Source organism: Neovison vison, chromosome X (genome assembly GCF_020171115.1).
Source record: "Neovison vison isolate M4711 chromosome X, ASM_NN_V1, whole genome shotgun sequence".
NCBI lineage: Eukaryota > Metazoa > Chordata > Mammalia > Carnivora > Mustelidae > Neogale > Neogale vison.
The window spans coordinates 116,996,277-117,022,169 of NC_058105.1; the positions used below are offsets into that span (position 1 = coordinate 116,996,277).

Below are 25,893 nucleotides of genomic sequence, written 5' to 3' on the forward strand. Positions count from 1 at the left end.
TTCTAACTTATCTAGGCTTCCAGAGGCCAGAATTTTCTTTTTGTGCAACTCCAATCTCTTTGGCATCATCCTTTTTATCCACCATCCTCGAAGTGCTTGTTCTAACCTTTGGTCTTTGGAATTTGGGTCTCAGAATCTAAGTCGGTATCTTTTACTACTTGCTATAGGTTGTCTCTTGTACTTCTCTATTTTTTTTTTAAGATTTTATTTATTTATTTGACAGACAGAGGCCACAAGCAGGCAGAGAGGCAGGCAGAGAGAGAGAGAGAGAGAGAGGGAAGCAGGCTCCCTGCTGAGCAGAGAGCCCGATACGGGGCTCGATCCCAGGACCCTGGGATCATGACCCGAGCCGAAGGCAGAGGCTTTAACCCACTGAGCCACCCAGGCGCCCCTACTTCTCTATTTTTAAATTCTTTGGATGCACAAGCTGTTGATGAATTCTATTCCTCTCTTCCTACCTCTTCTCCCTCCCTCTTGATCTCCCCACCTCTCTCTCTCTCTCTCTTCACTGATTAGAAGATATTTTACAACAGAAATCACATTTCAGTCAACACTTTCAGCAGTCAAGGTATAAGAGTACAGAGTCAAGAAATAGAGGCTTCTTAGAGGTAAGCAATCAGAAGAATGCTGATGGTTCCAAGATACTAGTAGCAAGAGTGGACCAGACCAAAGTTTCACTGACAGAATCAGGGAAAGGGGCAGATGAGAAGAGCCTCAGAGGGCCAGAATAAGCCTCAACGATTGTACCACCCTGCGGCTGCAAAGGAGAAGGACTTTAATAGGATCAGATTGTGGAGCTATTCCTGAGCCCTGGGGCATTGGTAAGAACAATAGCACAATTAGCCAGCAATTAGTGGAGACCAACAGCTGCGTCTGATACAAATAGAGGCAGGTGCACCAAAGCTTAGAGGGAAATCAGGGAAAAAGACCATAAAAGAGAGCCTACCTAAAACTACAATGACTGCACACCCACTCCCCCCGCCCCCACCCTGGTTGTCAGGGAAACTGCATGCTCCAGGCGGCCCCGCTGAAGAGTGACATCAGAGGCTACACACTGAGAGGTCCATCACAGACTTCACTGACCTAGTCAAGTCAAGCACTAAACAAATGAGTGAAAACACAAATAACAACAATAAGCCCCAGAGGAGCATGGGAATAACTATCTAGAGTTACTACAATATATTACTTAAAAGGCCCAGTTTTCAACAAAAGAGTTATAGGACATGCAAAGAAAAAAATATACAAGGAAAAACAAGCAGGCAATAGAAATCTCCTTTGAGGAGAATAGGTGTTGACTTAGCAGACAAAGATTTCAAAGCAACTATTATATTCAAAGACAGATAAATATATTCAAAGACAGATATATATATATATATATATATATATATATCTGTATATATATCTGTATATATAGCACTCCACTTAACAGGAATCGAATACATTTTCTTCTCCAGAGCACATGGAGCATTCTCCAAGATAGATCATACACTATCCATAAAAAAAGCATCACTATGTTTTCAAAGGATTTAAATCATATAAAGTATGTTCTCCAACCAAAATTGAATTCAAGTACAAAGCAGTAAGAGAAAGAAATATGAGAAATTCACAGATATGCAGAAACTAAATAACATGCTGCTAAATAATGTATGGGTTAAAGAAGAAATCACAAGGGAAATTAGAAAATACTTACAGATGGATGAAAATGAAAGCAAAACATGGCAAAACTTACAGGATGGAGCTAAGGTAGTAGTTACAGGGAAATTTATAGCTTCATTACAAAAGGCAAGTGATCTCAAATTAATGACATTACCTTTCACCTTAGGAAACTAGAAAAAGAAGAGCAAACGAAATCTAAAGCAAACAGAAAAAAGGAAATAATAAAGATTAGGGTAGAAATAAATGACAGAGAGAACAGAAAATAATAAAGGAAGTCAATATAACCAAAAATTGGTTTTGTGAAAAGATCAATAAAATTAACAAACCTTAGTGAGACTGACCAAGGAAAAAAAGAGACTCAACTGGCTAAAATTAGGAATCAAAGAGGTGACAGCACTACCGACTCTATGTTTATTTACATGTATATATATTACAAACAACAAGATAAATTAGATGAAATGGACAGATTCCAAGGAAGAGGAACTATCAGGACTACCAATATACAAACTACTCAAGAAGAAATAAAAAATCTGAATAGAACTATAGCAAGAAAGAAGACTAAGTTGGTAATTTTTAAAATTCCTACAAAGAAAAGCCCAGGCTCAGATCATTTCACTGATGAATTCTACCAAACATTTGAAGAAAAATTATCAGTCCTTCATAAACTCCTCAAACAAGTGGAAGAGGACCTAATGCTTCCCAACTCATCATGAGGCCAGTCTTATGCTAATACCAAAGACATCACAAGAAAACTACAGAACACTCTTATGAATATAGATGTAAAATCCTTTTAAAAAATTAGCAAACTGAAGTGAGCAGCATATAAAATGGATTACACACCATGACTAAGTGGGATTTGTCCCAGGAATGTAAGGTTGGTTTAAATCAATCAATGTAATACGCCATATTGATAGAATAAAGAGCAAACCCCATAAGATCATCTTAATATATACAAAAAAATCATTTGACAAAATCCAACACTCTTCCATAATAAAAACATTCAACAAAGTATGCACAGAAGGGAACCTCCTCATGATGAAGGGCAGCTAATATACTTAATGGTGAAAGATTGAATGCCTTCCTCTAATATGAGGAATAAAAAAAGGATGTCTATCTACTCTCACCACTTCTATTCAATGCTGTACTGGAGGTTCTAGACAGGGTTATTAAGGAAGAAAAAGAAATAAAAGGCAGCCAGTTTGGAAAGGAAGAAGCAAAATTATCTCTATTCACAGATAACATGCTCATGTATATAGAAAGTCCCAAGGAACCACTAAAAATCATTAGGATGAATAAACAGGTTTATCAAGGTTCATAGCATGAGATCAGTATACACAAGTCAACTGTATTTCTAAAGGTAATTTAAAAAACAATTCTGTTTTACAATAACATCACTTGAGCAAAACAAGTGCCTCAGTGTACATTATTAAAAACACTGTTGAAATTAAAGATCTAAATACATGGAAAGACATTCCATATTCATGGAATTGGGTATATAATATTGTTAAGATTGCAATAAGAACACAGATTCAAAGCAATTCCTACCAAAATCCCACCTGCCTTTGGTAGAAATTGACAAGATGACCCTAAAATTCATACGGAAATTCAAGGGACCCAGAACAGTCAAAACAATCTTTTTTTTTTCCTTGAAGATTTTATTTGTTTATTTGAGAGAGAGAGTGACAGAGAGAGAGAGCATTAGAGGGAAAGGGCAGAGGGAGAAGCAGACCCCCAGCTGGGCAGGGAGCCCCACTGCCACTGGCCCGATCTGGACTCCAGGATCATGACCTGAGCTGAAAGCAGTCACTCAACCAACTAAGCCACCCAGGCGTCCCCGGTCAAAACAATCTTGAAAAAGAACAACAAAACAAAGAACTCACATTTTCCAGTTTCAAAACTTTCTACAAAGCTACAGTATTCAAAACTGTGTAGTGCTGATGTAAGGATAGGCATATAGATCAGGGAAGTAGAATTAAGAGTCTAGAAATAAACCTTCATATTTATGGTCTGTTGATTTTTGGTAAAAGTGCCAAGAAAATTCAATGAGAATAAGTGGTATTGGAATAACTGGAGATCCACATATGAAAGAATAAAGTTAGACCCCTACCTCCCAGCATACACAAAAATTAACTCAAAATGGATTACTCAAATGTAAGTGCTTAATCTATAAAATTCTTAGAAGAAAATATAGCAATAAATCCTCATGACTTTGGGTTAGGCAAAGGTTTCTTAGATAAAACCCCAAAAAGACAAGTAAAAAAAATAAATATTAGATTTCATCAAAATTAAAAACTTTGGTGCTGCAAATAATACTATCACGAGAAAGAAAAGATAGCCCACAGGATAAGAAAGAATATTGGCAAATAATATATCTGATAAGGAATTTATATCCAGAATATATGAAGAACTCTTACAATGCGTTAATAAAAAGATAAATAACTCAATTTTTAAAATGAGCAAAGGATCTGAATAGATATTTCTCCCAAGATATACAGATGGCCAATTAGCACACGAAAAGATGCTCAACATCATTAGAGAAATACCAAAACCACAACAAATCAAAACCATAATAAGATTCAACCTCACACCCACTAGGACAGCCATAATCAAAAGGAGAGACAATTTTTTAGTGAGAATGTGAAGAAATTGGAATCTTCATACATTGGTAATGGAAATATAAAATGGCGCAGCTCCTTGGGAGAACAGTTTGGAAGTTTCTCAAAATGTTCAGCTTAGAATTATCTTATGACTGAGCAATTCCATTCTCAGGTATATACCAAAGAGAAATGAAAACCTATGCCCACAGAAAAACTTTTATGTCAGTGTTCATAGCAGCATTATTCATAATAGCCAAGAAGCAGAAACAACTCAAATGTCTACCCACTCATGAATGAATAAACAAAATGTAGCATATCCACACAACGAAGTACAACATGGATGAACCTCAAAACATTGGGCTGAGTACAAGAAGCCAGACATATTGTATGGGTCCATTTCTATAGCATGTCCAGAATAGGCAAATCTATAAAGACCAAAAGTAGATTAGCGATTGCCTAAGGCTGGGGGAGGGGGTGATTGGGGAGGGAAGGGGGAGTAACTAGTAATAGGTATGGAGTTTCTTTTTCAGGTGATGAAAACGTTCTAAAGTTAGATCATCATGACAGTTGCTCAACACTGTAAATATACCAAAACCACTGAATTATATACTTCAAATGCAAGTCTATCTCAATGAAGCTATTAAAAGTATAGTGATGAATTCAGAAAGAGAGTTTGCTTATAAAGGTAAGTCACTTGTTATGGATCTAAGGGACAGCATCATCAATGCGGCATCTTCACTGCCACTTTGGTGAACACTTTGATACCTACCTGTTCCCATTCATGCTTTGGTAACTGTTCAGAAGGGGATTCATTTGTTTTGCCTTCCCGAGGTACAACATTTGCACCTGTTTTAGTTTTCTTCAAGTCAGTATCCTGGTCTTCATCTATGGAAATTGGTGGCATCAGCACAGATTTCATCTACAAAACAAATTCACACTTTAGCCAAACCCTGTGCTTCATGTGCTGCTGGCAGAAACTCCAGTGCCCATTGCCTCTCTGTCTCTATTGTTGTGCCTCAGCTGATGAAGAAGGTGTGTTTTTCCAGGCCACTTAGGATCAGAATACTTTTCCCAGCTCCTCCCTAAAGTTCCACGCCACCATTTTCTCCTGGGACTGCTGCTAGCCATCCTTTCTCCTACCCCCTGCCAGGGAGCTGAAAGAATTCTAAACTAGAATCTCAGACTTATAGACTCTTCCTTCTCTGTCCCTCTGCACTGACAGCCCCACCGGCCTACCCACCTTACAAAATGCCTTTGATGAACCTAGAAGTTGGTTGTCATCAGGTTTCCCCCAACCCTACTCCCTGCTGCCATTAACAACCATACCACGACAGCCGGCATAAACCAGGAAGTGTGGTCATCCCTACCCTTAGAGGGTCCTAAAGGATGGGAAAGCAGAGAAAATGGGAAAGGTATAAAATTGGACCTGAAAATCTACTTTTGCTTTTCATTTGGTAGAGTTCCAAAGTCTTAAACCTTCTACTTTTGCTACAGTTCAATTGTATTTAATACAAGTATGTGCTGCCAATTCAACCTCATTCTAGGAGGGGTAGAAGACACAAGAAGTACACAAGTCAGATTTCTATCTTTAAAACCAGGCTTATGAGTAGGTGGAATGATGAGCCCCAAAGAAGGTAAAATTTGTTCTCCTGGGAAAACTCCTGGCCTAAAAACTTCTCCCCAAGGGGTGTCTTGGTGACTAAAATTCAACCCTCGGTCCCCAGTATCAGGAAAGAGAGGAGAGAGTTGGAGGGAGAGTGCTTTGTGTTTAGAGCTTACTCTATGCTGTTTTCTTCACCTAAATTATATTTAATCCTCCTGACAATTCAATATAGTAGGTGTTTTTAGCTTCCATGTACAGGGGCAGAAACCGAGGTTTCAAAACCTTTCATACCCACTTACCCAGCCAGGAAGTGGCAGAAGTAGAATGTAAAGCTAGCTTCGGCTATCTGATGTCAGAGCTTCATGAACTTTACTAGGTCAAGGTGGCTCTCACCCTTTGATCTCCACAGAGAGAGTAACAGCCATTCCAGAGACATGCTCTTTTTTTTCTTTTTTCCCAAGTAGGCTCCACAACCAGCATGGAACCCAACTTAGGGCTTGAACTCATGACCCTGAGATAGAGACCTGAGCTGAGACCAAGAGTCAGAGGCTTAACCAACTGAGCCACCCAGGCGCCCCAAGCCATGCTCTTCATAGCTCAGAAAGCTCTAGAGAGGGCTGGCTGCTCAGGCTCCCTTCAGAAAAGGGTAAGTTTTCGATCAGATCAATTGTAGTGGCTGCCATGGCTGATGAGCGCTGTTGTCGCACGGCGGGTGGTGGTAGGGCACGGCACTCCTGCTGCATGCCTGACAATACCTGACCGACTAAAACATCATGTTCCCTCACGCTTGCCTAGAATCACGTTCAGTCGTTATGTTAAACTGACTATCTTGATCAAAATGTTTTACTAGCTTGACTATTTGCTGATACCATGAGAAAGAAGCCTTCAACACGGGGTGACCTTAAAATTTACTGCAGTCAGAATACTGAGAGTAAAGGGAAGCACTATTAACAATTACCAGAACAACAGGTACAAGCCAGGAGATATGGTCACGGTTGGGTGAGGTTGGAGAGGAGGGATGTAAAATCACCACAGAATCAGGAAAGGGGTGGTAAAGATATTTCTATCCAGTTTTGTCTTCAGTCTTCCCTGCTTTGGTCTTAAATGTCTTAGGACACAGCCAACAAACACTGATTAAGTATTCACTACATCATCTGAAGGGGCACATACACCCTAATGTTTATAGCAGCAATGTCCACAATAGCCAAACTATGGAAAGAAACTAGATGTCCAACAACAGATGAATGGATAAAGAAGATGTGATATATGTGTGTATATATATATATATATATATATATATATATATATATACTGGAATACTATGCAGCCATCAAAAGAAATGAAATCTTGCCATTGCAACGACATGGGTGGAACCAGAGGGTATTATGCTTAGCGAAATAAGTCAATCAGAGAAAGACAATTATCATATGATCTCCCTGATATGAGGAAGTTGAGAGGCAATGTGGGGGGTTTAGGGGGTAGGAAAGGAATAAATGGAACAAGATGGGATCGGGAGAGAGACAAACCATAAGAGACTCTTAATCTCACAAAACAAACTGAGGGTTGCCGGGGCAGCGGGGGGCGCGATAGGGAGAGGGTGGTTGGGTTATGAACACTGGGGAAGGTATGTGATATGATGAATGCTGTGAAGTACAAACGTGGCAATTCACAGACCCGTACCCCTGGTGCTAATAATACATTATATGTTAATTTAAAATTTTTTTAAGAACATAGATTTTAAAAAAGTAAAAAAACAAAAAGTATTCACTGCATCTTAGGTGCTGGAGTTATATCAGTGAATGAGAGAAGCAGGGGAGGATGGTAAATAGTACCCCAATTCTACACTCAGTTCTGGTAACTGTTATGAAGGATATGTACAAGGGACTTGAGAGCAGATAGAAGCGGACCTGACGTAGTCCGGAGGTCATGGAAGGCTTTCCAGAGGAGGGGGTCCATTTAAGCTGATATTAAAAGGATGAGAAGAAGTTAGCAATAATACTATCTTTCATATGTATATAAAGTGATAAGGGTTCCAGAAACTCAAGGTGAAGAGGGGTCACACTTCTGTCTATACCAAATTGAATTCCAGCTCTGGACTCTACTTGTCTGGATTGGTTGGAAGTTGACTCTCAGTCTGGAGAGGTGAGGGTTCAGGCTTCTCACTAGGACCGTATCCGATCATCTGGTTCGGGAGCTGCTATTGGTCCTCAGGCTCCCAGGGCACATCCTATGCCCCGGTCTGCGGGCTTTGCCTGGGCCCTGGTACAGGACCCAGATAATTCCAGTCACTTGGCAAGACCCAGCCGGAGCCCTTTGCTAAGTATGGGAGCTTTACAGGCCGCACCAGTCTCTTCCCTTAGAGGTTCTGTACCTGTTCTTGCTCTGCTTCTGTTGTACTGAATCTGATTACTCAGTTTAAAACATTTCCCCCCAAAATACCCTGAGCCATTTGGAGTATAAGAGAAGTCATAGCAATTCAGAAATAAATTGCTCTATGATTCCATCTATATGAGACACCCCGAGTAGTCAAATTCAGAGACAGAAAATAGAATGGTGGTCAGCAGGGGCTAGGAAGAGGGGAGATTGGAGAGCTGCTGCTTAATGGGTAGAGTTTCAGTTTGGGAAGATGAAAAATTCTGGGGATGGATGAGGGGGATGATGGCACAACAATGAGAATGTACTTAATGCCACTGAGCTCTACACTTAAAAATGGTTAATTAAAGTGGTTCATTTCATGTTATGTATATTTTACTACAACATTAATCAGAAATTTTAATTTTAAAATATCAGGATTCTTCCTTTTAGAAACTATATGAAATGCCAACAGTTCCTCGTTTTCCACTTACATCATGAAGTTAAAAAAACACATTTGGCCATATGTAGAAGTTACCCATTCAGTTCTTTATCTTGCAATCATAGATTTTCTTAAAATTTGTACTAATTTTTGCAGAGTTATGACAACTACTAAAACATAAGTGAATACAAAATTAGAAATGAAAAGAGGTATACAACCCCTTATAAAAACTCTGAGACAAGATTTATGTAAACATTGTTTCTTACTTTGTGTCTTTCTATGCGGTGGAGCAAATTCAAGTCTGTGGACTCTGATATCCCACCATGTATGACCAGGATTTCATTGTCAATGATTGTACCAATTGGGAGCCAGGTATAGACATCTTCTAAGATTTGTAAGATTTTCTTTCCATGCAACTGTAGGTAAGAACTGGAGTAAGTTTTGTTTTTTGGTAAGTTCAAGTTTATCACAAAAAGCAACAGCTTTCATGCCACACAAAGGAGTCATGGAGTCACCAACGCACCAGCATGCATTAATCATGTCTTTTTATTCTACCTTTGCTTGTTTTTTATTCTATGTTTTTGATACTTTGACAACTTGGCGCCTTGCTGACCCTAGAGGAGAGATTGCTCCTCCCAGAGGTAGCTAATTCCTAGAAATCATAGATGATTTACCTTTCATATGCAGATGAGTGTCTTTCATATGCAAACTAACCAATCCAGAGCCCACTCCTTTACTCACTTACAGTGAGTACAAATCTCTTCCTTTGCGATAATCATTTCTGTATCTGCATGTTTACCATAAAACAAATCCTGGGTACCATTACAACAATAGAATATGCTTGTATCTCTGCTGAAACTAACAATGAAAGTCACAATGAAAAAGCTTGGTTTGGTCCAGGAAGAGAATGAGGCCTCTACCCTGGCCAGAGCTTCCTGCTGTGCTTTTATTTATTTATTTTTTTAAACCCATCACCCTTCCCAAAGGCTCTTTTTTTTTGTAGTTCTATGGATAAGCAGCAAAGAGAATGCATTAAAAAAAAAAAAAAAAAGATGAGTCTTACCTTATATTTATGCAAAATTTCTTTTGTGAAGCCATACCTGAAAAAAAAGAAAACAATGGTGTTCAAAACTGATTAAATGTTGATAACTCCTACTTACGTCATGCAAAAAGGGGACCTCCTGACATCTCATTATCACAAGTATGAAGAACTTGAGAAACTAGAGTTTAGTTGAAACTACTACTTACCCAAGTTTTTGCTAGGCATGATGGGAAAGAACAAAAGCAGCAAATGACATCATCCCTACTCGGAAGGAGCTTATAGCATGGAGAAGGAAGATAAGCTTTCATGAAACAATGTTCAAGGCAACTTAAGAAATACGTGCTAGGTCTAGGTATAGGATGTTTAGCTGCTGTGAATACTCAGAGAAGTGTGCTGTGGCAGCTGGGGGAAGCTGTGTGGGAGAATGCTTTTCATTTAGATAGAATTTCTCAGACATCCTAAATCTTAGAGTAAATGAATGAAGGTGCAGAAAGGGGGGTTGGGGGGAGAGACAGAACAGAGACAAAGAAAAGACTAGAAGACAACAAGTTGGCCCTTTACACTCTCTCTGATATCATTCATGTAATAGTATTCAATATTTTAATAGAAAGAGTCGGGAATTTTCATGCCTGAATTGTAATCATGAAGGGAACGTCAATGATGGAAATTTTTAAAATGACTTTTCCTTGCCTTAGGATAATCATATATATACTTAAGGCCCAAGAAAGAGAAGTCAGAACCACAGCATATTTATTCCAGGTTTCCATGCAAATCATGTCATGTCAGGCTTCTACAGTGTAACTTCATGTTTCCCGAGATGAATTCAGTCCTGCACTCACCAAAGGTGTCTATGTTGTTAAATCCAATGGACACCTTGCAGTCCTCGTGTTCCTTGCCCTCTCTGAAGCACTAAATATAGTTGACTACATCATCCTCCTGGAAAAGTTTTCTTCTCTTGGATTCTGTGACAATAAACCCTCTTGGTTTTCCTTGTACCTTTCTGGGTATTCTACATCTCCTTTGCAAGTTTTTCTCTGCCTCACCTTGAATGGTGGCATTTCTTCGGATTCTGTCCTAGGCCCTCTTCTCCCTTCACTCTCTCTTGGCAATCTCATCCTTGCCTAGGGTTCTGGGTACTATGTATGTGCCAATGTTGCCAGACAATGCTGCAGGCCACACTGCATTTCTGCGCTCTGGACACAAACATGCAACTACCTAATCAAAAAGCACTTCAAATCACCTTACCTCAAAATGAACTTACCGTTCATGCTCATCTCAACCTTTTCTTCTTGTCATGTTCCCAATATCAGTGAACAATGCCAATGTACTCTCACATTGAAGCCGGAAACCTGGAGGTTATCCTCGATTCTCTCTTCTTTCAAGTCCCCCATATCACATTATCACACTTTAAACCATCATTGCCTAAACTCCTCTTGAATCTGTCCACTTCTTTGTATCTCCATCCCTACTACCTTAGTCTACATGAGAACCCATCCTCTATCTCTTCAACTACCTCCTAATTGGCCTCCCTCATTCAAATATTTCTTCCTGCTGCATTTAAAACACAAATTTTTTTTAAAGATTTAATTTATTTATAGAGAGAGAGAAGGAGAGAGAGCAAGCACAGGCAGACAGAATGGCAGGCAGAGGCAGAGGGAGAAGAAGGCTCTCTGCCGAGCAAGGAGCCCGATGTGGGACTCGATCCTAGGATGCTGGGATCATGACCTGAGCCGAAGGCAGCTGCTTAACCAACTGAGCCACCCAGGCGCCCCTAAAACACAAATTTTATGATACTCTTCTATGATTATTGTTGTTGTCCTTAGAAAAAAGTTCTAAATTCCTTTGCATGATCCAACCATGTCTTACATCTCCAGCCGTGTTAGGGACCATCCTGTCCCTCAGTCTGTGCTCCTACCCTCCTAAAGTTCTTTCAAATCTAAAAAGTCTTGTCTCATATTCTACCTAAGTTGTCGCCTCAGTGTGGAATATCATTCTTCATCTCTGAATTGCCTAATTCATCCTCAGGTTTCAGGCTGATACCATACTTCTACGGGAGAACCTTCTATCACCCCCCAGACAAGTTAGGTCCCCACTTTACAACCTTATCACACTTGAAAAACCTGTTCAATGTAAGTCTTCCCTGCTAGATGTAAACTCTGTGAGGGCAGGGGGCATGTCTCTTTCATTAACCATCATAGACATGAGATAAATATGATTGGCTAACTGAATAAATGAAAGGATAAGTGGCATGCCCAAATAAACCTTTTGAGCTACATTACATATAAAGGACCTCTGAGAACAGTCTGGGACTTTTCTCATCATAGTCTTAGCATCTGTTTCCATACTTGAAACATTATAATTGAAAATCTCTACTCAAAGCCGGGGGGTGAAACTGCCCCAAAGGCAAAACTCATCAGTTGCTGAGCTTTTATCAAGGCACCCCAAAACCTAGAAATAAAAGCATGAGACACGTCATGCCTTCTACTGCCCTAGACCAAACTGGTAAAGGAGGGGTGAAGGAAGAAGAAAGAAGGGAAAGGGGAACATTTATCACCGACTATGTCTTCCAGCAAAATTTGGTAAGCTATTTAACCAATCTTTATTCCTCAAATCGCCAGTGAGTCAGATAGTTGAAATGCAACATTACAGCTGTTCTCAAATGTGTTTATGAACAATTATGCCAGAAGCAATCACCATGTCATAAAAAATATACACATCAGTGAAAAACACAGCTCTAGTTTCTGAGACAACATCTGAGGCAAGCCAAAAGTGTAGCAACAGAATGATCTCATCTAAGCCTGCTCATAGAAACTACCACACCTCCAAAACTGGCCTAACACATCCATCCAGGAAACAATTTGGCCTATGATGGGAGGCATGGGAGGAAGAGAAAGAACATAACAGAAGGGAGAAGCAAGGACAGAACTAGAAGAAAATATGGGAAGAAGACTTCAGAGTAACGTATACTCACTCAGTAGAAGACTGAGCTAGTAAACTGAGGTAAGACTTGAGGGTCTCCCTTGAGATTCTCCTCATCCCTACTTCTCTACACTCACTTGTAACTCTCTGCTAGGAACTCAACCTGGCAGTATTTTTCAGTATGGGAAACAAAAGAGGAAATCTAAAGGCCTAGGTTACCTCAGATTCATCATAAAATCTTCATGGTTCCCTCTGTTCAAGTGCAGGTCATTGGGGTAGACAAGAAAACTCACAAACAGGATCATTAGGATCTCCATGGAATGTTTTCCTCGATCTACAAAATCACCATTAAAAATATATGAGTTGCTCCCTGAGGGGAGACCATTCTGTGGAAGGAGGAGAGGAGAGGGGAAACAAGCAGTTAAAAGAATGTACTTTTAAAATAAGGCTTTGTACTTAACGTCCCTGTGAAGATGGAGAAAAGAAGCAGAATCACTTCCTCCACTGGGAAAAATCTGCTCACTAACTTGAGGAGTTCCACTCTTCTAGGTCAGGCATCTCCTGGAAAGGACTTTGGAAGTGAAGCATTAGCTTGGGGTAGGAAGCTTCCAGGGGACATGGTGACTGCTTATTCTACCCACTACCTACTCTGAGTTTTCTCTGAAAGGAGCTGATTTTTGTCCTATCAAAAATGGCAAAACTTATCTCTTCTTTCTCCCTGGAAAAGAAGGAAACTTCCACCCAAGGAAGACACTGAACCAAGAGCTGGAAGTCTTTCATTCTAAGAGGCCCTCTGTTTAATTTCTTTGGAGATGGCACAAAAGGGAGTGTACAAAAGTGAGATGACACTCTATCCACCCCCTCCCCAGATCAAACAAGAGAATGGATATAAAAATACCCAGCGGAGCAACTGTGAGCAGGGCTGACATATCAGCAACTGATATCAGCAACTGATATCAGCATATCTGATACAACTACACCAGGTGTTGACAGCTGGCAGATACTGTGACTGCTCACTGGCTGGGCCATATTAGTTGTTAAATATTTTGATTCTCACTCCTGAGTATGAGATAATACTTTTAAACACAGCATTAGTAGGAAAAAAGAACTGGGATCAGGACAGAGGTCTGGTCTTTATAGCAGCTATTGATGCATTTACTTCTGTACTACGAAACTCCAAGACAAAACAAACATGACAGACCCATGCCTGGTAGGGAAATGGTCAAATGCATTTCTACTGCACCGTAAAATAAATCTGAACGTTGAAAAAACACATCACAAAGAGAAAATTTTAAGTGCTCATATGTCCAAATGTCTGCCCCCCTTCAAAAAAGTTACCTTTAGGAAATAAAATACATATTCTAGTTACATTAATCTTTTTCAAACTATTTTCAGATTCCTCTTTTTTTTAGATTTCACACTACAAAAGAAAATCTTACCACCTTATAGTCACTGTCCTAGTATTTACATATATTTAAAGTTATTCATACCCATATAGTATAACTAGTTAAAAATATATATAATATGGATTGCAATATGTTAACTCAGGGATTCCACAAATCATCATGCAATGTAACATGTTCTGAAGACAACTGGAAACAAACAAGCAAACAAGCAGCAGTACAGCGTCCTGGACCAGAAATAAGATGACTTATTGGCTAGTCCACCTCCACTATTACCCATGTGTTCTTGGGTAAATTCTTTAATCTTTATGAGTTATATTTCCCTCATCTGTAAAATGGGGATGATAACTTCCATACTTACCATACAGGGCTACTCTGGAACTCGAATGAGGCTGTGTATATAAAATTGCATGAAAACCATACAACACCATACAAATGAGAAGATGCATTTTATTATGACCTCCATATTATTTCTAACTTTAAGATCCCATTATTTTATATTTTCTTATACATTAATTCATATACCTTCATGAATTTATTGGGCTTAAATAGTGTGAGCCAGTTGCAAAAACATAGGCTATTCCTTATCATAACTTAAAGAAAAAAGGATGGATTCTGCATCTCTGATAACTCTTCCTTCCTCTAGCCTTCAGCTGGCTGGGATGAATAAACCAGAGTAATCTGAGGGGTGTTAAAGGAGGCTATAGGTTCTATTGGGATTCCAGGCCTGAAGGGGACAAGAGGAGAAGCAGTACAGTGTCTTGGGGTAGAACATGGAAGAACTAGACCTGATGGGACCTGGACCTTATTTCTTCCCCCTTGATTAGGGGAAACCCTGACTCAGAGCATTAGTGTGGTCCTGGTTTGGGGAAGAAGGAGCTGCTAGAAAAAGTGTAGGGAACTTCGTCTCTATGTCTGAAGTTAAAAGAAAACTAATACTTGCATTTAGGGATCCCTAGGAATGTAGAGACTTCCTCTCACACTCTTGATATAGAAGTAGCAACTATTGTGCCTTCAACTATAGACCGGCTTAATCTAGCTTAAGCAGAGAATAGAAAATGAGAATAACCTAGCACTTAAGGGGATCCAGTAACCAGAGAGAGACAGACCAATCAGATCTGCCAAAGTTCTAACCCCTAATGAGCTGGAGGACAGAAGAAAATGTTATTTAAAAAAAAATGAGAGGACCATAAAATAAAGAACAAAAAGTTAGTAATTCTTGCCATTTAAAGTGTGATAGCCAAATTTAAAATATCAATAGATTAGAGCTAATTAAAAGAAACAGAGATTGGAAAATACATTTTTTTAAAAAAATATTTTATTTGTTTATTTGACAGAGATCATAAGTAGGCAGAGAGGCAGGCAGAGAGAGATGGGGAAACAGGCTCCCCACCGAGCAGAGAGCCCAACGCGGGGCTCAATCTCATGACCCGAGCTGAAGGCAGAGGCTTTAACCCACTGCGGCACCTAGGCACCCCAGAAAATACATTATTGACATGAAAAAGCAAACAGATGAAAAATCTCTCATACAGATTAAAAAGCAAAATGATGGAAATCACAAGGCATGAGTAAGAAATTAGAGATCAAGCCAAGAGAACTAATATTCCAATAATCATTCCAGAATCAGGAAAAAGGAACAGATGGAGTAGAGGCAATAATTACATAATAAAGAAAGGGAGATTTCTATGGTTAAAAAGGGGCTTCGGCCTGAAGTCTCAAAGAGCTCCTGAATCCTATGCACAATTGATAGGGGAAAAAATATTCCTATTACCAGGTAAGAGTCTTAGAAGCTACTAGAGAGAAAGAGCAAGTTACAAAGGGAAAAGAATCATCCCGGCATTAGACTTCTCATAACCAGTAGTGGGAGGTAGAAGATGGTAGAATAAATCTACAAATTAAAGACAGAAAAGGACTATAAACCAAGAATTCTGTATTGGACAGAACAGCATTAACTTCTTAGGGTGATAGATAATATTTGCAGATGTGTAAAGGATCAAATATCAGCAACAACATTGATGATCATCAGAGTAGAAAAAAGACATACGTAAGTATGCAGTGATCTAATACCACAAAAACAATGAACATGCATTGATGGCTTGTTATGTGCTAGACACAGTTTTGGTGCTAGAAACACAGAAGTAAATAATACGAAGTCCCTGCATTCAAGGAGCTTGCATTCAGAGAATGTAGCACCCATGTGCCCCATAGAGGAAAACACTCAAGAAAATATTCTAACGAAGTAAGAGCCAGGGAAAGACCCAAGAGGAAAGAATATATTATATAGACTATAGATGTGCACAATGAACAATGAAACCTTCAGTATCTAATTAAATATAAATATAAATCAATAGTGATAACATGGAACTTGCACTTAAGTACCAAGCAAGGATTCTAAAAATAGAAGAGACATACTATGAAGAAAAACCTAATAATGGTCAAGAACTAAAAATATGGCATGAGCAGTAACTAGAATTTGCAGGGGAGGTTAGGGAAGAAAAGCAAATTCTCCACAAATCTCATCCTAATGGGGGACAGATGTAGAAAGCATGAAAATAAATACATTTATCTCATTGGAGGAGAGAGAGGATAATGGTGGAAAAATAAAGTTATACCTGCCTGAGAAATATACACACAAATTATTTATCAGGAATGGGTAGATAACCACAATTGAATAGAAAAGCACAGTAAAAACACCAAAGAAAATGTCACAAAAACAGCAAAAAGAAAAGGGAGAAGATGAAACATAGTGAAGTAAATAGTAAGCAAAGTAAAATAGAAGAAAAATTTTCAAAAATATCTGTTGTTATACTAAATGTGAATGGGTTAAATTCTCCAATTAAAATACCAAGTTCACTAGACTATATCAAAATACAAAAATCAGGTATATATAGTTTGTGAGAAATACACATTAAAATATAGGTAAAGATAGTTTGAAAACAAGATAAATACAACAAAGAGAAATCAAAATGTATACATTGATACAAGACAGTGGAATTTAAGATTAAAAGTGCTAAACATGATTACAAAGCAACATTACATAATAAAAGATACTTATGAGGAAGATACAATTCATGAACTTGTATTCAATAAACAAAAGAATGAGTTTTTGCTGCATATATTTAACTACTATAAATGCAAGAAGAAACTGTTTAAAAATACAAATACAAATACAAAATTCAGATTGAATTACTGGTTTAAAATAATGTCTACAAATTCTTGACACTCCCTTTGTTATTTTTTTAAGGGTTTTTTTTTGTTGTTTTGTTTTGTTTTAATTTGACAGACAGAGGGAAAACACAAGCATGGGAAGTGGCGGGCAGAGGGAGAGGGAGAAGCAGGCTCCTTGCTGAGCAGGGAGCCTGATGTGGGGCTCAATCCCAGGATGCCAGGATCATGACCTGAGCCAAAGGCAGTTGCTTAACTGACTGAGCCACCCATATGCCCCGTGACACTCCTTTTAAAGGGTGAAGCCTAATTTGCCTCATCTTGAATGTGGGTTGGATTTAGCAATTTGCTTCTAATGAATTAAAAAAAAAAAAAAAAGCAGGAGTGATAAGGTGCAACTTTGGTGACTAAGTCATAAAAGACACTACAACTTCCTGCCTGCTTTCTCTTTTGCATCACTCACTCAGGGGAAAGCCAGCTGCCATGTCATGAGAACACACTCAGGTACCCTGTGGAGAAGCCCATGTAGCTGTTCTGCCAATAAACAGTGAGGAACTGAAATGCCGTCCCTGCAGCCACATGAGTTAGCAATCTTGGAAATGGGTCCTTGAGCCCAGTCAACCTTTCAGATGACTGTAGCCCTGGTCAATAGTTCGACTATCACAGTATGAGAGACCCTAAGCCAGAATCATTTAGCTAAGCTGCACTCAAATTTCTGACCCACAGAAACTGGGAGACACTAAATGTTTATAGTTTTAAAACACTAAGTACTGGGGTAACTTGTTATGCAGCAATATATAATATACATAGTTAGACAGATATATTAGACACTAAATATGTGGAAAATTGAATATTTAATCAGTGAACTTAATTTAATATGTAGATATAGGAAGAACTTTACATCCTATAAAGAGTACAGTTAATTTTTCATATGTCCAAGGAGACTTTATGAAAATCAATTATGTACTTGATTTCAAAGAAATCCTGAATAAATTCAAAATAGCAAACATTTCATAGGATATATTCTCATATTATAATCCAATAAAGTTTTAACTAAATAATAAAAATATGATTCAAAGAATTCTAGCTCCTTTAATTAAGATCCTTGGAAATTAAAAACTGTCATCTTAAGCATTAGATCAAAGAGAAAAGTAAAGGAAAATTACAAGTCAATAGAAGTCTCAATTAAAACTAAAATTAGAAAAGATGTGTGGGGGACACCTGGGTGACTCAGGCTGTTGAGTGCCCAACTTGGTTTCAGCTCAGGTGTTAATCTCATGAGTCATGAGATTGAGCCCCAAGGCAGAATCCCAATGACCAGGGGAATCTCCTCAACCAGAGATTTTCTCCCTCTACTCCTCTTCAACTTTCTCTCTCTCAAGTAAATAAATAAATCTTTTAAAAAAAAATAGATAAGATGTGTAGCTTTAAATACCTTCATTATTAAAGAAGATGCACATGAAAGACTATTCATCTGAGGAAATTAGGAACAGAAAAATAAAGTCAATCAAATAAAGATAAAAGCTGAAATTAATGAAAGAGAAAGCAAACAAAAAAGAAAAAATACATAAATCTGAAAGGTGATTCTTTGAAAGAACAAATAAAATTGATAAACTCATCATGAGCCTGACTAAGGATAAGTGAAAAAAGAGAAAATTTAAAAATATGTAACAGGGCACCTGGATGGCTCAGTCGGTTGGGTGTCTGCCTTTGGCTCAGGTCATGATCACGGGGCCCTGAGTCAGGCTCCCAGATCAGCGTGGAGTCTGCTTGTCCCTCTCTCTCCTGCTCATGCTCTCTCTTTCTCTCAAATAAACAAATAAAAATCTTTTAAAAAAATTCTTTTTTTTTGAAAAAACAATATGTAAGATTAAGGGTGTCTGACAGGCTCATCACTATAGCACATGACTCCTGATCTCGGGGTTGTGAGTTTGAGCCCCACACTGGGTGTAGAGATTACTCTAAAATCTTTTACGGGCACTTGGGTGGCTCAGTCGTTAAGCGTCTGCCTTCAGCTTGGGTCATGGCCCCAGGATCCTGGGATCAAGCCCCACGGCAGGCTCCCTGCTCAGTGGAGAATCTGTTTCTCCCTCTCCCACTCCCCCTGCTTGTGTTTTTTTTCTCACTATCTCTCTCTGTGTCAAATAAATAGATGGAATCTTTACAGAAGAAGAAGAAGAAGAAGTTACAATTTAAAAATAAACAAACAAAATCTTTTAAAAATATGTAAGATTCAAAAGTAGAAAAAAAGACATAGAGAACTAGACAAAAGTTACATATATGTAAACAATATAATATTGACATCTATGGCAATGTACTTTTATAGTCTAGAGAAATGGAGGATTTCCCTAAAAATAAAACTATGAGAACTGAGAACTGATTCAAAAGAAGTAGAAAACTTGAATAGTACATCTCCCTGTGGCTTTATAGCAGAGCTCTATCTCAATTTTCTTTTTTTTTTTAAGATTTTATTTATTTATTTGACAGACAGAGATCACAAGTAGACAGAAAGGCAGGCAGAGAGTGAGAGGGAAGCAGGCTCCCTGCTGAGCAGAGAGCCTAATGTGTGGCTCGATCCCAGGACTCTGAGATCATGACCTGAGCCAAAGGCCCCACTGAGCCACCCAGGTGCCCCCACATGACTTTATTTTTTACCTCTTTTGCAAACCCCATTTTAGAGGTCTGTTCTAACTGCAACATACCACCTTAATCGACAAAGAAAAAGAATGGACTATTGGGGCAGCGTGCAGCATATCAGCGATAGAGAAAAAAGAAAATATTTAATGACCTTCTTGAGCAGAAAAGCATGGGTATGGAGGGTGGAGGACGGTAGGGAAGAGAAAGAAAAGGAAAAACCAGGTAGCATGGCTTCCAGTGGACAGCATCGGTGTGACACCGTCAGGGTTAAGAGTTAATTAGATATTTTCTGTCCATGGGCACCTCTTTTTCAGCTTCAGGAAGTCCCCACTCACAGCATCAATTTAACAAACCAGTTTGCCAATACTTGATCTAAAACTCCCAGCTTCCCATTCAATGAGGGAAAAAAATGTCTTGTAATTTTAGCAAGGCTAATTGAGGCTCTGAATGAAGTATTTCACAATGGTCATTCTAATTAAGCAAAAGTGGCTGATAAAAATTAGCCTTTTCAGAAATAAAATCTAAAAATATAACTTAACTAATGCTATGTAAATTGCTTCACTTGATGGTGTTTGAAGCCTTATGATATTGAGATGCTCTGTTAGCAAAGGTCTGCCATGATTACCAATGAAGAAAGCATCCTATTCAAAGACAAATAGGACCATAGCTGAAAATATCTAGCTTAGTCTTAAGGTATTAAGTGATACAAATTGTAAGAACAACCAAATATGAAAGGGACCAAAATCTCAACACAAATAATCAAAAGCAATCATTGGTATGAATGCCATTATTTATTACAGGGCACTGTAAAAAATGTGTGACAATAAAATCTTCTCCGATCCTCCAAAACTTTCCTTCATGATTTAGGCACTTACTAAATGACTAAAACTTTTGAACGGGTTGTCTTAAATGCCGCCTCCTCCAGGAAGTCTTCCATGAGGTGAGGTGCCCCTCCAACATGCTAACTTGTAGCCTTGGGGTTATCTTTATCATTAATACATCCCACCCTGACCTGTCTTATCTTTTTACTAGTTGACCTTTTCCACTAACCATGATGTCTCTGGGGCTGAGGACAGTAACTTAGTCATACTTGTCTTGCCAACCCTTAGCAGAGTACCTCACTCATAACAGGGGTTTAATAAACACATGTGAAATGAAGGAACTTCATATTCACCTTTGTATCTTCTCAGTTTTCACATAGTGCCTTGAACACTGCAAGGACCAGATAAAGGCGTATTACATGAATCAATTTGTGGACAAACTCACTTTTGTATGTGATTGGTTGTAAGGATACAAATCTTAAACCAAACCAACTGCTTAGATGAAGAGAGTAATATGACAAGACATCTCAGGGACCCTCCACTGCAACTCCCCCTCTCAGGCTATGCCTTTGGCGGGCCCTGGGCCAGGCCCAGTCCTGACAAGGAAGAAATGGCCTGGCAAAGCACTCACTGGAAGATGAATAACAATTTTGCCTTAATTCAAAGCCTGGGGTTTTCCTGGTTTCTCTTTGGGGCTGACTGAGAGGAACCAGTCCGAGCATAATAAAAAAAATTAGGGATTTACAGCTCCAAAGATCTCCAGTGGTAGTTTGCCACGCTGTTCCCTGTGGTTCACGTTCAATCCGAATGTGAATAAAATACATCGTGAGAAATTAAATAAGAAAAAAATAAAACAAACATCAGTTGATAATTTTACTAAATAATAATAAATAAAATAAGGATATATGAAATCACGGCCACTAGCTGCTTCTAAATAGAAGACAAGAGAGCCCGTGGCTTATGCTGAGACACCCTGCTCCCGCGCGTTGCTGGGGATAAACAGAGGAAGGGCTGCACATAAGGCATCGCACATAATTGGGAATTAAAAACACACGTTGATGCATTGAGTTTTGCAGTGAGCATCACCTGCCATCGCAGAAACCCTACCATTTCCTGAAGCCACTGAGAGAGGGCCCAGGTCAGAAGTGACACCTGCTGTCAGTCCCCTGGGAGGCCACAGAGAGAGAAATCGGCCACTCCCTCTTTTCCTGCTTTGTTCCTAAGATGCACTTTCTTTCCCCCTTATGTGCTTTCCTGGCCCATTATGCTTCTCTCAACTAATCTTCCTTTTTCCCCCCTCATGTTCTTTTGTCCTCCTATACCTAAGACCCAATAATGATACTCATACTGTAAGTACTGCTAAGATGAATTTTCCAGATCACTGAAGCTTACTCCTTTAAAAGCTAAAATGCATTTTTAAATTACTTTAACCATTTTAACTCTGGGTTTTGAAAATGTGCCATTTGTTCTCTCCAGTTCTTAACAGAGTGTGCACCGCAGCCCTTGACGCTTTCCTGACACTGCAGGCTTATCGATCTCCGCATCCTCTCAGGAACTTCTCACAAATACAGAACTCTCTGCCCTGCACGTATTTCCTATCTCATACTTACAGGTCTAGATCTCTTCTGTCAGTGGGAGCTTTACTTTTGATCATTGTCCTCATTTCTCACAACTGCCTCCCCCGCCCCCCCCACAGTCCCTGATCTGCCGGGGTGGGCAGCAGACAGCCCCACTTGTAGCAAGAATGTGTCAGATAGGATTTTCCTGATAGAATGTTCCCTGGTCTTTGAGCAAGGGTCTGGGGCCCACGCTGCGAGGAAAGTTTGCTGGATTTGTGTCAGTGATTTCAAGAACGCAGAGACCCTTTCTCCTTAATTGTGTCGGTTTGGGACCGCAGAGCAGAGCCAAGTGAAGATAAGGAAAGTACACGGGAGTCGGCCCCCTGGATAGGGGACTGTCACAGTCCCTTGTATTCAGGTAGAAACATTGTTTCCCTGAATAGTTTGCGCGCCTGATTTCAGGGCACACTGTACCCTTGCGATCTTATCATCATTCCTCATTTAAACTTCAGGAAAAAAAAATGAAACAGAAAAAGGCTGACTTTGGCGAGTGAGATCATCACGTGAAGGCGCTTACTCAGACATCCCCGCGTGACTGTCCTTTCTTCTCCGGGCCTGCGGCTCCGGACCCTTGCTACCCTCGCTGCCCCTAAGCCGCGTGACTGGCCATCATCATGGGCCCACCAGGTTCTTCTCCCCTTCTTAGACACCATTAAGGACAGCACCTTTTCAGCTTCTTAGAGTGGAACCCCGTTGTCATCAGTGGCTCGTCCCTCAGTTTCCCCTTTCAAACCAGGCAATTTCAAGATTTTGGTGCGCATGCTTTATCCCACATCCAAGATGCATTTTAGCTGCTTCTCGCTCGAGCATGTTAAAACCCGAATTCATGTTTTCCAAACATCCCTCTCACCTCCCTCTCCCCAAATCCCTCCCAAACGAGGGTGCCCTACTCTTCTGCTGGGCTCTCAGTCCCCACTCTGGAACGCTGTCGTTGGTTAACTCTCCAAATACTTCTTGCTTTCATGTGAATGCTATATTTTCACCTTTCATTCTTTTTATGGTATCTCTTACCGCCCACCTCCTCCTGTTCAGTCTTTACGTTAGCACTTTCCAGTTTTAAAATGTTCCATACTGCTCTGCCCATAGAATTAAAGAAACATGTTGCAATTCTCGTTTCTCATCTGTCTACTCCAAGTCCCTTCCCCCATCACATCTTAATCTCTTCAACTACCTCTCAAGAAATTTGCAATTCTAAATGCCTCCGAAGCCATTTCTCCCATCTAATTTACTCGACTATTTTCCTTTTTATATATCTCCCCAAACCTCTAAAAACATAATGGCTGGATTTTCTCTTGTGGTTGTTCCCCATCTCCTCCTGCCCCCTCTTCCTTCCTCTGACTGTCACTGCCAACAGCAGCAGGACTGAACTTCGGAACATTCTATACGGTGCCGTGAACTGAGGTAAACAAATCTCGCTCCCTGAACCGTGTAACTCCTTAGCTTCCTCTCGCCAGTCCGTTCTCTCACTGCTCCCACAGCTTTCCGATTTGGCCAGTAGAATCCCCATTGGTAAATAAACTCTCTTCTGCCTTCAACTCATTCAGAAGGTTTCCCTCGGGAAGTATGGGCCTCCCCTAAGAAGGCTGCTGGACTTCTGGAAGGATGGGACTCATTCCCCCACAGGATGGATACCTTAGGGGCAGGAGCTGGGGGCGGTTCACAGGCTCCTCAGAGCCACTAAAAAACCAGCATTTTGGGGTGCCTGGGTGGCTCAGTGGGTTAAAGCCTCTGCCTTCGGCTCAGGTCTTGATCTCAGGGTCTTGGGATTGAGCCCCGCATCAGGCTCTCTGCTCAGCAGGGAGCCTGCTTCCTCCTCTCTCTCTGCCTGTCTCTCTGCCTACTTGTGATCTGTCTCTGCCAAAGAAAAAAATAAAATCTTAAAAAAAAAAAAAAAACAGCATTTTGCCAGCCTCCGCTCAAAGCCCCTTCTCCTTTCCTGCCCACGACCTCTGACTAGCCTTCCTTCCCCTGCTCCTCACCTCACAGTCCTGTGGCAGATTCACTGAACACAACCTGCTTTCCACATCCTTGACCCCCTCATCTCCAATCTGGACTCCATCTCGGACACACTCGTCTCCTATGACTCCTCCTCGACAACTTCGCACCCTTCCTGCTTCCCAAGGCCCTTGCCTCAGCCTGTCTGCCCCGTCACTCAGAAAGCATACCAGTCCTGGCCTCCCATTTCTCCTAGTTGACTGGCCCATCCTGACTTCTCTTTCTTCCCTGCCCAGCTTGGAGTCTGTGCTTGACCTCAGGAACTGCTCTTACAAGCGCCGTCAGCTAGCTCTCTACCAGAAAAACTTTGGCTGGACTTCCTGGCACCAACCTTACTTCCAGGGCAGCCTCCTACTTCCTCTGTTCCTGTTCTCCAGCTACCAGGCTCTGGATCCTTCCTTAGGTCTCCTGCCGTCCCCACTGAGGTCCTAAGTGCCAGCTCCACTCATCCGCTCCCGGTTTGGCCCACTCCGTTCCCTTCTAAGCTTCCACTCCAAATGAATGAAATTAAAACCTCACATTTCTGTTATAATTTATTACTTTAAAAAATGCTTTTGGATATTTGTTATTTTATCCATAAGACCACCTTTTGTGGGGTGAAAGCTCAAGAATATTACAGCCCCCCCCAAAAAAATTGAGTTTCATAGAGGTTACATGGCTCACTTAAGCTCTCACAGTCTCCAAAGAATAGAAATGATTGGCCATCCCAATAATCAGAATATATTTTCTTTCCACTACCTGAGACACCTATGCTGTGCCCAGTTATTCAACGGGCTAGCTGGGGGCGGGGCAGGGGGACCGACACAGGGATCAACAAGAGACATCAAGAGATGAAGGCAGGGGTCACCTCAGGATCAGTTGTCCCGAAAGCAAATATTCAGGTTGTCACTGCTGGCTCAGAAACAAATTCCACTGCAGAGATGCAGAAAAACCCCAAACCAGCCACACTACTCTGGGCCCTCTGTTGAGGCCTCCACAACCCAAACCCAACAAATGAAGAGGAGTCATAGCGCTGAGCTCAGCGATGGTGAATCAGGGTAAAGAAGAGAGCAATTCTGAATTTACTGAGTGGGGCACTCCCTTCCTGCATAATTAGTGTGCTTCGGAAGAGAAGACTGGTATGTGACATGCTCACTTCCCGAACAAAATAAAAGCTAAACAGATTGCTCTCCTTCCCATCCTGCATCACTGAGACATCTCTGAGGTGATAAAGTCATAAATGCAATCTGAGAAAGATAAATGGGCAAATCCCAGGGGATATATAGATAACTGTAATACTGAACAAAGACGCAGATTAAATTTTTTAAAGATTTTTTGTTTAAATATGTGTCACAAAGCCAAAAGATACCCCTCTACAAATATTTCGGCTTCTTAGGAAAAAAACTGTTACATACATCTGTATGTCTATATCCCTAGTAAAGCCAACATTGTTATCTCCCCTAGGACTGCCCTCCCCCGCCCCAACAAAAAACGCCACTATTTAGCAAAATAATTATTTACCTTATAGAAGATCAAAAAAAGATCATCCAGTTTCCCATGCAAATCACCTGGAGTGCAAATGAAAAAATCACTATTCAGTAGGAAACAAGAAAACACGCAGTCTGTTACAGAACTTTGAAACTGACATGCTGCCGATATATTC

General features: G+C 40.2%; 1 protein-coding gene across 3 annotated transcripts in view; it reads right to left on the reverse strand.

Annotated features, from left to right (window-relative positions):
• PPEF1 (protein phosphatase with EF-hand domain 1) overlaps positions 1–25,893 on the reverse strand; it is a 122,090-nt gene that overhangs the window by 25,454 nt on the left and 70,743 nt on the right. For 2 of the 3 annotated variants that reach the window (XM_044235449.1, XM_044235450.1), the window contains 4 exons: positions 12,831–12,945; positions 9,714–9,750; positions 8,917–9,066; positions 5,023–5,172 (listed from right to left, as the gene is read on the reverse strand). In XM_044235449.1, coding sequence (XP_044091384.1) covers positions 5,023–5,172; positions 8,917–9,066; positions 9,714–9,750; positions 12,831–12,945 — 452 coding nt within the window. Of the gene's footprint in view, positions 1–5,022; positions 5,173–8,916; positions 9,067–9,713; positions 9,751–12,830; positions 12,998–25,751; positions 25,799–25,893 lie in introns of all 3 variants that reach the window. The other variant, XM_044235451.1, reaches the window with a different exon arrangement.